Genomic DNA, 12,395 nt, shown 5'->3' on the forward strand with positions numbered 1-12,395 from the left:
TTCACGTTTAATCCCAATGCTATAAGGGAACCATAACGTTAATGAGATAATCGCCGTGAGGCGGATGGAGCCATCACAGCCGGTGTGCACCCGACGGTAAAGATCAGAGTCAGAGCTCTGCACATGTTGACCGTCATCTTTTCTTGTAAAATGTCCGGTGTGATCGGTGACACCGGTGTTGTCTCAAGTTTATTAACCGGTGGTAACATTTTCCTCACTGTCACATCCCTACCAACGACCGTTACAGGCATCGTACGGTACCTTCTGTACTGTAGAAAAAGAGTACCGTCACATTGGCGTCGACTTGGTACTGAAGTATCGGTTCTCGTGACATCCCTAGTATTATTAGATCATCATATTCCTTGTAAAGTGGCCCTGTTTTTTTTATTGTTTTAGTTTATATTGTGCTCTCATTGTACACATTCCTAAATAAAGTAACAACAAAACACATAGACGCAGCTACCTCGTGTGATCTGCTGTGTCCACTGGTCTTAATGGGAACTTGGAGGTGACGGGAGTACCTGAGTCACAGAGGGCAAGAGTGGGGTTGTCAATAAGGCAGGTTAATCCGGCCATGGCCCTCCTCTCTTCCAGTACAAGCCAAACTCAAGCAACACTATCGTATCGAGTGGAGTTTTAATATGACACAAGATAAGACAGTGATACCCAGAGGGAAATTATGGTACTATATACACTACATTCAACGTATCCTCCCGCGTAACGGTCGCGCATAACGCTCTGGTGCCGATCAGTAAAAGTGCACTTCTTCTTAGCCGTTCTTCTCGCTGGCAGGTCTAATGAGTGGTGGAGCAGACAGAAGTATCAATATGCAAACTACTGTACATCCATTCATAGCTACCTGTGGGAGGAGAAATGAGGAATCTGAGGAATGTGGATCTCCTCACAGTTTTATGCATCTGGCCGCTGGTGTCCATTTCCAGTGTTCGGTCTCTTGTCCAGGGTCATTGCTGTCTCACTGATCTAGTGTTTCCCACAGCTGTCACACATGATCATGATGTCATGCACCACTCCAGTTTCTAATGATGCCTTTGAGTGATGGCTTGGTGTCATTGTGTGTTGTGGTGCTGAATGGAGAGCTCCTGGAAAGTGGACTTCAGGCATGTTTTCATTTGCTGCAGTTTTCTGTCTCTGTAGAGACAGTTTTTATTTATTTTATTTAACCTTTATTTAACCAGGAGTAAAAATTCATTGAGATTAAAAATGTCTTTTCCAAGAGCAGCACAGTTACACGGTTGCAGACATAAAACAAATATAACGAATATAGATCTAGATATACTCTGTATATAGTACTCCAGAATACAAAGGGTCAAAACTCTCTCTCTCTGTGTTTCTGTCTGTCTGTCTGTCTGTCTCTATGGCAGTTTGTCTCTCTTTTGCCGGCTTTCTAGCGCCATCGCTCACCCAGACCAGCTCAGTCATTCTTAATGGTGGTTGAATGGTTTACATTGTTGTATTTCTGCTTGTTTTAGTTTGTGCTGTACCTGGGACTAGGCCTGCATGATAAGAGGAACGTCTGCGATGGGCGATAACACTGTTCAATACTGTGATGACGATGAGACTTGCGATAAATAAACAAATATTAAATTGTGCATATTAGCTATATTTATGTCAGCCTGGTTGTCTTTAAATTCAGAACTGGATTAGAATTTAATATTTTAAATATAACTGGGTTAAATGTTGTTTCTAGAGCAGCAACAGTAATGTTTACAACAGCAAAGTCACCATATAAACTCCTTAATATCTCACTGGAAACACATCTAACATGTTAGTAAAATTAATCATATTCATGAGTGGAGATTATAAAGACTGAAGAACACAGACATCAGTCAGTATCAGTCCTTCCTCCTGTCCTCTGTCCTCCTGTCCTCTGTCCTCCTCCCACTGCTGATGTGATTCACTGCTGCTCGTCTCTATAATTGTCTCAGTAAAATACTCAGTCCAAAAGTCAAAATTTATTGAAAGAATATTGATGGAATCATTTCCAAATTTCACAACATGTTTTTAATATAACGAAATATTCTGCTTTGATCCATATTTGTTGGCATTTAGCCTTTCAAAAACAACATTTTCACTGCTTTCAATAAAAACAGTTTTCTCTCTCGCTCACCGCACACAAAGGGCGGCACCTGTGTTAATGGAGCGACCTAACAGCAATCTAACAGCACCCTAAGTTACATTCATATAACCACAACAACACTCTCTCTCTCTCTCTCTCTCTCTCTCTATATATATATATATATCTATATATCTATATATCTATATAGATATATAGATATATAGATATCTATATATCTATATATAGATATATAGAAATATAGATATAGCCTAAAAGACACTTTACTTTGCTGTTATTATGGTAAATGAACTGCATTTAAATTATGCTTTTCCACCTTAAGGGATAAAGCGCTTTTGCGACAATTGTCAGTGAGGACATTTTCCCACCAGTCAATAAACTTGTGACAACACCAGTGTTACTGATTACTCCGGACATTTTACCAGAAAAGATGATGCACAATATCTGTAGAGTGCTTACCTTGATCTTTAACGTTGGATGGCTGTGTGAGCTTTCGCTGTGGGGCCGCAGGTTTCCACCTGGCTCCACCGCGCCGCGCACTCCAGCTGTGAACGCTCGGTCCTCCACACAGCAATTAACTCATTAACGTTTTGATGAACGTTGTGGCACTTTTGCCTTTCGCTTTGACACCAAATCCTCCGCCATCATCTTGTCTGTCGGAGACTCCTGCGACTTTGTGCTGAGACTCCGTAAGGAGCAAATGCATTCACTTTCAGTTTGTGGCGTCCGTCATCCGACTATGTATTGATAACATGGCGCTGATATGTGAAAATTAACTAAATAGGTTTTATTTCTATAAAAAAGCAAAACAACTGTGGGGACGGTGGGCAAGTGATGTAATCGGAGTATGCCCGAACACCGTGTAACACCTTGTAACACTGTGTAACACCGACTACCACGGTAAGCCTAATTCATGCACCAATAGCGGCGTAGCCGCAATACAAGGCGCTGACCTGCCCTGCAACTTCAGGTTCAGCGTATTGCCCAAGGACACTTTGACATGTGGACAGGAGGAGCCGGGGGTCAAACCGCCAACCCTACGACCCACTCTGACTCCTGAGCCACAGCCACTCTTATGTGCACAAAGAGCGAGTGAAACCTGTATATTGATTACCACTGAAGTGTATCTACAGATGTCAGACGGATGATTAAAAGCTGAAACATATCTGGTATACTGCTGGGAACATAGAGCCCATGCTACATGTCAGAAGTGAGGACATTGTGGAAAAAGTTGGTTTAGTTACTGATACTGTCACTGTGTGTTTATCTACCTTCATCTGTCTGTCTGTCTGTCTGTCTGTCATGTAGGATGAGTTCCATCCGTTCATTGAGGCTCTGCTGCCCCAGGTCCGTGCCTTCGCCTACACATGGTTCAACCTCCAGGCCAGGAAAAGGAAGTACTTCAAAAAGCATGAGAAAAGGATGACTAAAGAAGAAGAGAGAGCGGTCAAAGACGAACTGCTGGGGGAGAAGGCAGAGGTGGGATGGATAAATTGTGGAGTGGTGGATAGTAGAAATAAACATTTTTATTTGGTTTTACAAATCAAGTTAAATCAATTTGCGATAATTAAACAAAGTGATTTTTTATCGAACTAGTGTTTTACAATATGTTAATACACTTTATATATTAATAATACATCATTCAAAACATGAATTGATTCCCTAACTCCCTTTGCAATCCCATTGTGCTCCTAGGTGAAACAGAAATGGGCCAGCCGTCTTTTGGCCAAGCTAAGAAAGGACATTAGACCTGAATGCAGAGAAGACTTTGTCCTGTCAATCACTGGGAAGAAAGCTGCGTGTTGTGTCCTGTCAAACCCTGACCAGAAAGGCAAAATGAGACGCATAGACTGTCTCCGACAAGCTGACAAGGTAAACAGTACATATTCACTTCCAGTAGTTTGTTCCTCAGCTCTGTTTGCACCAGCAAGCCATGATAATAAGTCAATGTTGATGATATTGTAAAAAAACAAATGTATGAAAAGCAGATGGTCTAGAGGCAAAAAGTTAGCTGAATGTTATGTCTGCATCCTCTTGTCCGATTGAGAGGGAAAATGGTTACATCATAATTGCTTTGTGTCATAAAGGTACACTTTCCCATATGCAGTTATGTTCCTGTGTCATGGCTTCATTTTTCAATATTTGACATCAAACAAGTAGCCGATAGGAGCAATATGTGTGGAGAAGCACAACGATTAGTGATCATTTCTCACTAACCTACAGCCGCTCCTATACCTTCACATTATTCTGCTTCCTAAATGAAAGCAGAGCTCCAATTAAGTCCAATGTGTCATATAAAACTAGTTTACAGTGTAATGGAATTCAAGTTCAGCATCATGCGGTGGCAACCGATGACAGATTGGCCATCTGGAGCACCGGGAGTTTTCCCAGTGGGCCGCTTGACAGTTGGGGCCGATGCGACGAAAAATATGCACATTTTCAAATAAGTCTAGACGCCACTTGAAGGGATAGTTTGGGTGTTTTTTGAAGTGGGATTTTATGAGAGACGTGTCCATAGTCAGTGTATTACCTACAGTAGGTGAAGAAGCTGACAGGAGTACCAGCACGGGAGCAAAGCAATGTACTGCTGTGGAAGGGGGCCGGCAGCAAAACAGATTTTAGCCACCTAAAAGAAAGGCTCACCTAAAAAAATTTATTTATTTTCACCGCTTTATGTTGCTGTCAGACAGCCCTTTCCAACGGGGAATTGAACTGAAAGTGAAACTTATCTGTGCTCTTTTCAAAGCCAGCAGACTCCGTTGACAAAAACAGTATAGATAAGTTTCATTTTCAGTTCAGTTCCCCTTTGGAAAATATTCTAAATATAGCAATTTGGCCATTAGATTAAAGATAATAAGACTGTGGTGTGATTGGTAACCCCCGCAGCACCACTGAGAGTTTTTTTTCCCCCCGGGGCAACTACGGGTTGTGCCCGACACAGATAAGACCCACAGTGAGGTCACACCCTCGGAAAAACATTCCACCACAATTTTGAGGGTTTGGTGGGCCAGTCTGAGTCCAAAAGTCCAGGGTCATTTCTCATTCCCAGTCCGTCCCTTGTGGCAGCTACTACTTGTTGAAGTTGGATGAAATACGTTGACTGTCGTGGCTGTTTACAGATTTATGGTTTAGTTCTGCACGCACGTGTTCTCTAGTTCACAAGCTAATCTGAACAGACTCTTCATCGTAACTTTTACGAAGATATTTTGAGCTTTGTTTGCAGTTATCATAGTGTGAGTATAGAAATTGGTGAGCTTTAACCATTAATGATTGTGATAAACATATCTTTTGATGTCCTTTTTGACACATCTGCCTGGGCAAGAGTCCCCTCTGAGTCTCCATCACATCGATGTATTTGGTGTAGTTATGAAGGAAAGGCATCTGGGGCCAGATGTATGAATGATATGTAGCCTACACACAAAAACCATGCACACACCTTTTCCCACACATCAAGTGGTATTTATGAAAGGCCAGGCAGTCACATAAAAATAGACCCAGTCTTTGTCTTAAATATAACTTTAAGTCAGACTTTCTATAGGCACTTAAATGTAGCTGTTGCATAAAGTTCCCCTATGAGCGACTAATGTTAGACTGTCTTATTGGTAGCTAATGCAATGCATTATGGGTGAAATTAAGACCCTTCACAGAAGAGAAAAAATGGGGGATGCAACAACAACAACGACACCACACCAAGTAAAAACAGCATAAATCCAACGGTCGTTAGAACCGCTAAGGATGTTCAGAAACAATTCAAGAATATGGTATAAGAATCCAAAAAAGTAATGTATAAACATTGAAATAGTTAGCTAAAGGTAATGTATGAACATTGAAATAGTTAGCTAAAAATTCGCTTAAAGTAATCAATAAACAGTTGAAATAGTTGGCTAAAAATTTGCTTAAAGTAATGGATAAACAGAAGAAATAGTTAGCTAAAGGTAATGTGTAAACATTGAAATAGTTAGCTGATAATGAGCTTAAAGTAATGGTTAAATAGTCAAAATAGTTAGCTAACGGACTTAATTTTGTGCGCGTGAGACCGTTCCTTTAGCCAGGGGGACACGAGGACGCTAACTTTCCTACCTTTAATTAAGTCAGTCTTAATATTTATGCAACAGACAGGCTTAATTAAACTAGTCTACCTAAACGGACAATCTAAGACATCAAGACTAGTCTTAAACTAAACTTATGCAACGGGCCCCGGGCGTACACCGTTTTTGAGAGCTGCAGGTGAAATGATAAGGTGTATCTTACATGAAACACAAGGTGAAAGCTGTAACCTTATAATAAAAGGTTGTTTGGAAATGAGGCTTGTGCATGTGCGCCCAGTTCCACAATGATTGAGACGCATAAATCCATGTTTATTTTCATATTTTGGAATCTGAGGGTGGGGTATAATTTTTTAGCTCTACTGAACCATTGCCTGTTTCTGCTTCATTCATTCAATGACAATAATAACTGTTCATCTAGCTCAAAAAGCGAGCTTCATTTAGGTTCGCAAATAGAGCTGCTGGAATTTTACACAGTCTGACAACATTAACTAAGTTAAAGTTGGCTAATAATCCCATTTTGTTCACAGCATTTAATTAGATACGTAGGTGAAGTGTTTGACTGGGCTTTCATCGTGTAAACAGTTAGCATTTAAAATGTTGATAATTTGGGGGGAATTTGTCACTGATATGATGAATGGAATGTTTCCCACACTGCAAGGTAAGACAAATATCTAGATGACAGACGTATGATTTGTCACACCCAAATGCAGAAGTCTGTTCATTTGTCCCTCTGTAGATGTCATCATCTGATTTCATTTGGTTGACAAGTATTGGAATTATAAATTCACAGTAAAACTTTAATATGGATGACTTGAAAGTATTCAGTGAAGCAGTATGGTATCACTTCACCAGTGATTCCACATGGCATGTTGTTACTCTCACCTTGGCCGCGGGTTCCAGTCATGCTGTTTTCAGTCAACAATGATTGTGTTTTGTCTTTTCCAAGGTTTGGAGGTTGGACCTGGTGATGGTCATCCTGTTTAAAGGAATCCCGTTAGAAAGCACAGATGGAGAGCGCCTGGTGAAGGGAGGCCACTGCTCCAATCCAATCCTCTGTGTCCAGCCTAGACACATCTCTGTCTCTGTCAAAGAGCTGGACCTCTACCTCGCTTACTACGTACAAGAGAGAGGTACGTACCAACACACACTTTCATGTATACTTGAGGCCAAACTTAAAGGGTAACTCTGGTATTTGTCAACCTGGACCCTATTTTCCCATGTTTTTGTGTCTAAATGACTAATGGGGACGACAAGTTTTGAAACTGGTCCAGTATTGAGGGAGAATATTGTAAACCGGCGGATGCAAAATGAGCTGCGAGGGCAGGCGAGCAGCGTCAATGGAACGTTACGTCCACTAACAATACTTGTTTTTGCCACTGACAGGCTCAGATTGACCAAGAACTCAGTGGCACTTGACCATGTCCCTGGTTTTCATGTTACAATCAGCTGGGTCCGAAAAAACAAGACGGTAGTAGAAGTATTGCGGAGTTGGTTGGTCTCTCTGTGTTTCATTGTATAGCAGAAGGAAAATTAGGAAAATGTTGTATGCCTTGGTCAAAGTCAGACTTAAATAATAATTAAATAATAAATAATATTACAGTAAGCTGAAATACAGTAGTACAAGTACATGTAGTACAGATAGATGCAGTATATAGCGTAGTAAAGAGTCCATTTCTATGCCTCCGCGCTGGCGACAGCTGTGGCTGGAGGCATTATGTTTTGGGGTTGTTGTACGTACGTATGTCTGTCTGTCCCATTCTCATGAACAGGAGGGAATTTTTTCAAATTTGGCACAAACAGGATTATCATATTGGCCAGAATCGTGCAGCCCTATGATGATGACATTTTGGACAGGCATGGATGTAAACTGCAACTTGATTGGTTGGAGGAGGCATTCAACCGCAAAGCGGTAATTCTAGTTCCTCTTGTTGATGGATGGTAGTGAAGCATTTATCTTCATCATACTTTTAGTTGCATGATTCTACTAATTTCACTAACAGTATACTGACATACATTTCGGTATTTTCGAAAAGCCAAAAATGTGTTATCATGACTCGTGCAATGTCCTTAAAATATTGTGCTATTTATACTCCTTCACATGAGATCGGTTTGATCCGATATTTCAGTCTGAACTAAAGTGGTGGACTGACCGGTAGACATTTCCATCCTTAAGCCAAGTTCACACTACAGGACATTCAGAGTGGTCAGATCTGTGTACTGTTCACACTACACGACTTACTGTCTTGTAATCGGGAGTCTTGAAGTCGTTGTGGTTTTCACACTACATCACTGACCAGAGACAGGAGGTCACACACTACAACATCTTTCACCAGGAGGAATCCCTGATGAGGTCTCTCGACTACGTTTTGTCATGAAAACACGCGAGAAACACACGGTAAATGACGTGATACCATACACAAGACACATTGCTGATGTTGTCTGTGGAACATGTTCAGAAAATGGTCTGTTTTCACTGGTTTCCACACGTCTTTTTACTATTCATTCCTTTAGGTGTAACAACAACTTTGCTCCGTGTTGCAAATGCAGCACATCCAGTCAGTTCCTGTTGTTACAGGTGACCCCTCCTCCCCCAGGTTTACCCTCAACACGTGTCTCGTGCTCTCATTGGCTGTAGCTTGTGGCCGGACTCCCCGACAGGTCCAGACATTTAGCATGCTAGATATCTGGAACGTGTCTAAGAGGCATCGGCTCGCATCTTTGAGCAGTTCACACATGACGTTCGAGCGCCGGTGTGCGAGCGCCGAGCCAACGCCGGTTTTCCTCTGATCTGGGGTCAGGTAGCGGAAAATCAGGGCTAAAGTTGTGTACTGTGAACTAATAATAATAAATTGGACTTATATAGCACCTTTCAAGAAAACCAAGGACGCTTAAGGTTAAGGTTTAAGGATCAGCGGGTCCGGATCGGGTCTAGCCTCCGAAGCCGTACAGGGTTCGGCCCTGCATCTTCAGAGCGTGGACCACATACATGGCGGGCACCGTCTTCCTCTTGGCGTGCTCGGTGTAGGGGACGGCGTCCTGGATCACGTTCTCCAGGAAACCCTTTAGCACACCGCGGGTCTCCTCGTAGATCAAACAGGAGATCCACCGCGGCGAGCCAGCTGGCGGATGGCGGGTTTGGTGATCCCCTGGATGTCATCACGGAGCACCTTCCGGTGCTGCTTAGCGCCCCCCTTTACCGAGTCCTTTCCCGCCTTTTCCTCTAACACTCATTGTCGATCAACTGGTGGTGAATCAGTAGTGTGAACTAGGCATTAGAGCCACGCTGCCACCATGGCTAAAACAATGCCCCCATGATGGCACTATAGAGGAAAGGATACATTTGTGTGGGAACAGGAATATCAACACCAACCTCCACTGAATTCCAGCCATCAGTTTGATGTACATTGTCATAAGCCAAAATGTGGAACTGTTGGGAAATTCTGTCCTGACCGTGGGGCTTAACAAAAGGTCAAAGGGTCATTGGGAATCAACCTCTCGGAGCCACGATTATCTATTATTTGTGAATTAATATGTAGAGAATTTCCAAGAAGTTACTTTTTGTCATGGCAAGAGGCTCTAAGAGCTTCTCAAAGGGCTGTGGGTGTTTGTGAATCCTACTCAGAGCTGCTGTTAGGGACACAGAAGTTATCCGAGAACCTCTGAACTAAGTTCTTCTCTCTCATTGGTCGGTTGAAAGCATTTGTATAAATATGTTTAACGCAGCTACGAGTTGAGTCCAAAAACAACTGAAAGAACGCAGTGTTCACATCTGGTTTTTATATTGTGGCTTCAGGAGCTGTAGGAGTCTCACTCACTCAACACAATGAGGCAGCAGTTTGATGGGACAGGATAGCACAGATACAGCAGCACCGGTGACGATAGTGACACCAGTGACACCAGGTCTCTGCAGCGGTAAATCCAATATCAACTGACTGCAGAGTAAACATGATCAACAGACAGCCAGAAGAGGTTTTGCAGCAGGATGTGTTGAGGGTGAGCTCTGACTCACAGCGGTATCACCATGTCGGCTGTGGTTTTAGTATTGTGGTTGTAGAGACGGCTTCAACTCAGCAGCAGCACACGCTCTCAAAGAGTGCTCTAGAAGTCATGCCGTTTCTAACAGCACCCCCGTTTCTTAGGATACAGCCATAAACTGATTATAATGACAGTTTGGTTGTTATTAGTAACAGTCAGCATATGAATAAAGTGAATGAACTACTTGACCTGAAAGTATACTGGAGGCATTGTTGGATTGTATATCTCCATAAACTGACTGCTGGCATGTTTAGTTAGTGGATCTGGATCCCAAACACTTTGTAGAGTACAAAGTTACAGCATTTGCTTTGCATTTACTTTTACAAGCAGAGCTCCACAGTCACAAATACTATACTAGTTTTCCCAAATGATCACCTGCACACACTGTTGAAAAGGTCTTCACACTCTAGTTTTGCCAAAACAGCAGCGTAACCTTGCACGGCCCCAACTCCAGCTCAACAACTGAATGGAATACTTTTAGAAGATACGAGACCTTACCGAACCAAAGCCATATCCATTGGCTCGGGGTTTGAAAGAGCATTCATGCACATTCCTTGAAGACTTGCTCTACCTATTCTGTAAACCAGTGTACTCAATGCTCGGCTCTATGGAGGACGGAACGTGCCAAAGTCAAAAATAAATCAATGGATAAATATATAAATATGTCATTAAATGTAACCATTAATTAATTGATAAAATGTGACATAAATTGATATTTCTGTTTTAATTGGCTTCTTTATTTATTTAGCTTTGTATTAATTCCCTTATTTAATTACTCTTCTGTTTAATTTTCCCTTTTATTTACGCATTTATTTGTATTAATTATAACATTTATTTTTTATTTATTTACTTTTGCATTTATTTTTTATTTTTTAAAATTTATTTTAAAATGTATGTATTTATTTATGTATTTAAAAGGGCTGTCAATCAATTAAAATATTTAATTGCGATTAATCGCATGATTGTCCATGATTAATCAGCATTAATTGCAAAATAATCGCACATTTTTTATCTGTTCAAAATGTACCGTAAAGGGAGATTTGTCAAGTATTTAATCCTCTTATCAACATGGGGATGGGCAAATATGCTTGCTTTATGCAAGTGTATGTATATATTTATTATTGGAAATCAATTACCAACACAAAACAATGACAGATATTGTCCAGAAACCCTCACAGGTACTGCATTTAGCATAAAACAATATGCTGAAATCATAACATGGCAAACTGCAGCCCAACAGGCAACAACAGCTGTCAGTGTGTCAGTGTGCTGACTTGACTATGACTTGCCCTCAAACTGCATGTGATTATCATAAAGTGGGCATGTTTGTAAAGGGGAGACTCGTGGGTACCCGTAGAACCCATTTACATTCACATATCTGGAGGTCAGAGGTCAAGGGACCCCTTTGAAAATGGCCATGTCAGTTTTTCCTCGCCAAAATTTAGTGTAAGTTTGGAGCGTTATTTAGCCTCCTTCACGACAAGCTAGTATGACATGGTTGGTACCGATGTTAGTTTTATATGAGGCCGGTATCTTCACTCTAGCTTTAAAACTGAGCCCGCAACGATCTCCGAAAGATCGATTGCGTTAATGTGTTAAAGAAATTAGTGGCGTTAAAACGACTTTGCATTAACTCATTATTAATGCGTTAACTTTGACAGCCCTAGTATTGATGCATTTTTTAAAATGTATTTATTTATGCATGATTTTCCCTTTGCATTTCACTCCTTATTTATTTCCCCAAACGTATTTATTTCTGTATTCTCTTCTTTATACATTTCTTTATACATTTCTTCACACATTTCTTTATACATTTCTTTATGCATTTATTTCTGCATTTCTGCCTCATTATGCAAATGAGGCGGCTGTCACTCAACATGTATCATGGGGTCAGTGTGCATAGATCGACTATATGTTAGTTTGCTTGATTTATTTTGGATTTTGGCACACACACTGGTCGTGAACTGGTGGAGACGTACATTTGATTCTGTTCACATCTTCTCAATAAGCTTTTCTCACAGGAGACATCCCAACAGGATACAATTGAAACTATAATCACAACTAGAAAATTTCGCAAGAAATTTTGACCAGTGTGCCTGGTGCTGGGGGGGGGGGTCTGAGGACCATAGTGAGGTTTTAAGAAGGTGGATGAAAGGCCCAATAAAGTCCCAAGTCTCGTGACCCGTTAAACTTTTAATCATTTTTCTATGTTAAAG

General features: G+C 41.2%; 1 protein-coding gene, 1 long non-coding RNA gene and 1 pseudogene across 7 annotated transcripts in view; 1 reads left to right on the plus strand and 2 right to left on the minus strand.

Annotated features, from left to right (window-relative positions):
* The window catches only part of LOC141768565 (uncharacterized), a 194,959-nt gene that overhangs the window by 180,100 nt on the left and 2,464 nt on the right, over nucleotides 1-12,395 (minus strand). The gene's annotated exons all lie outside the window — the stretch shown is intronic.
* Nucleotides 1-12,395, plus strand: part of LOC141768540 (nuclear factor 1 C-type-like) — an 83,321-nt gene that overhangs the window by 26,599 nt on the left and 44,327 nt on the right. For all 6 annotated transcript variants that reach the window (XR_012594086.1, XM_074636932.1, XM_074636930.1 and 3 more), the window contains exons 2-4: nucleotides 3,404-3,574; nucleotides 3,791-3,967; nucleotides 7,091-7,274. Coding sequence is in view for 5 of the 6 variants with exons in the window: in XM_074636932.1 (XP_074493033.1) it covers nucleotides 3,404-3,574; nucleotides 3,791-3,967; nucleotides 7,091-7,274 (532 nt within the window). In the remaining variant the exon portion in view is untranslated. The remainder of the gene's footprint in view (nucleotides 1-3,403; nucleotides 3,575-3,790; nucleotides 3,968-7,090; nucleotides 7,275-12,395) is intronic.
* On the minus strand, nucleotides 8,923-9,603 carry LOC141768562 (histone H4-like; annotated as a pseudogene).

The sequence above is a fragment of the Sebastes fasciatus genome, chromosome 5, assembly GCF_043250625.1.
Source record: "Sebastes fasciatus isolate fSebFas1 chromosome 5, fSebFas1.pri, whole genome shotgun sequence".
NCBI lineage: Eukaryota > Metazoa > Chordata > Actinopteri > Perciformes > Sebastidae > Sebastes > Sebastes fasciatus.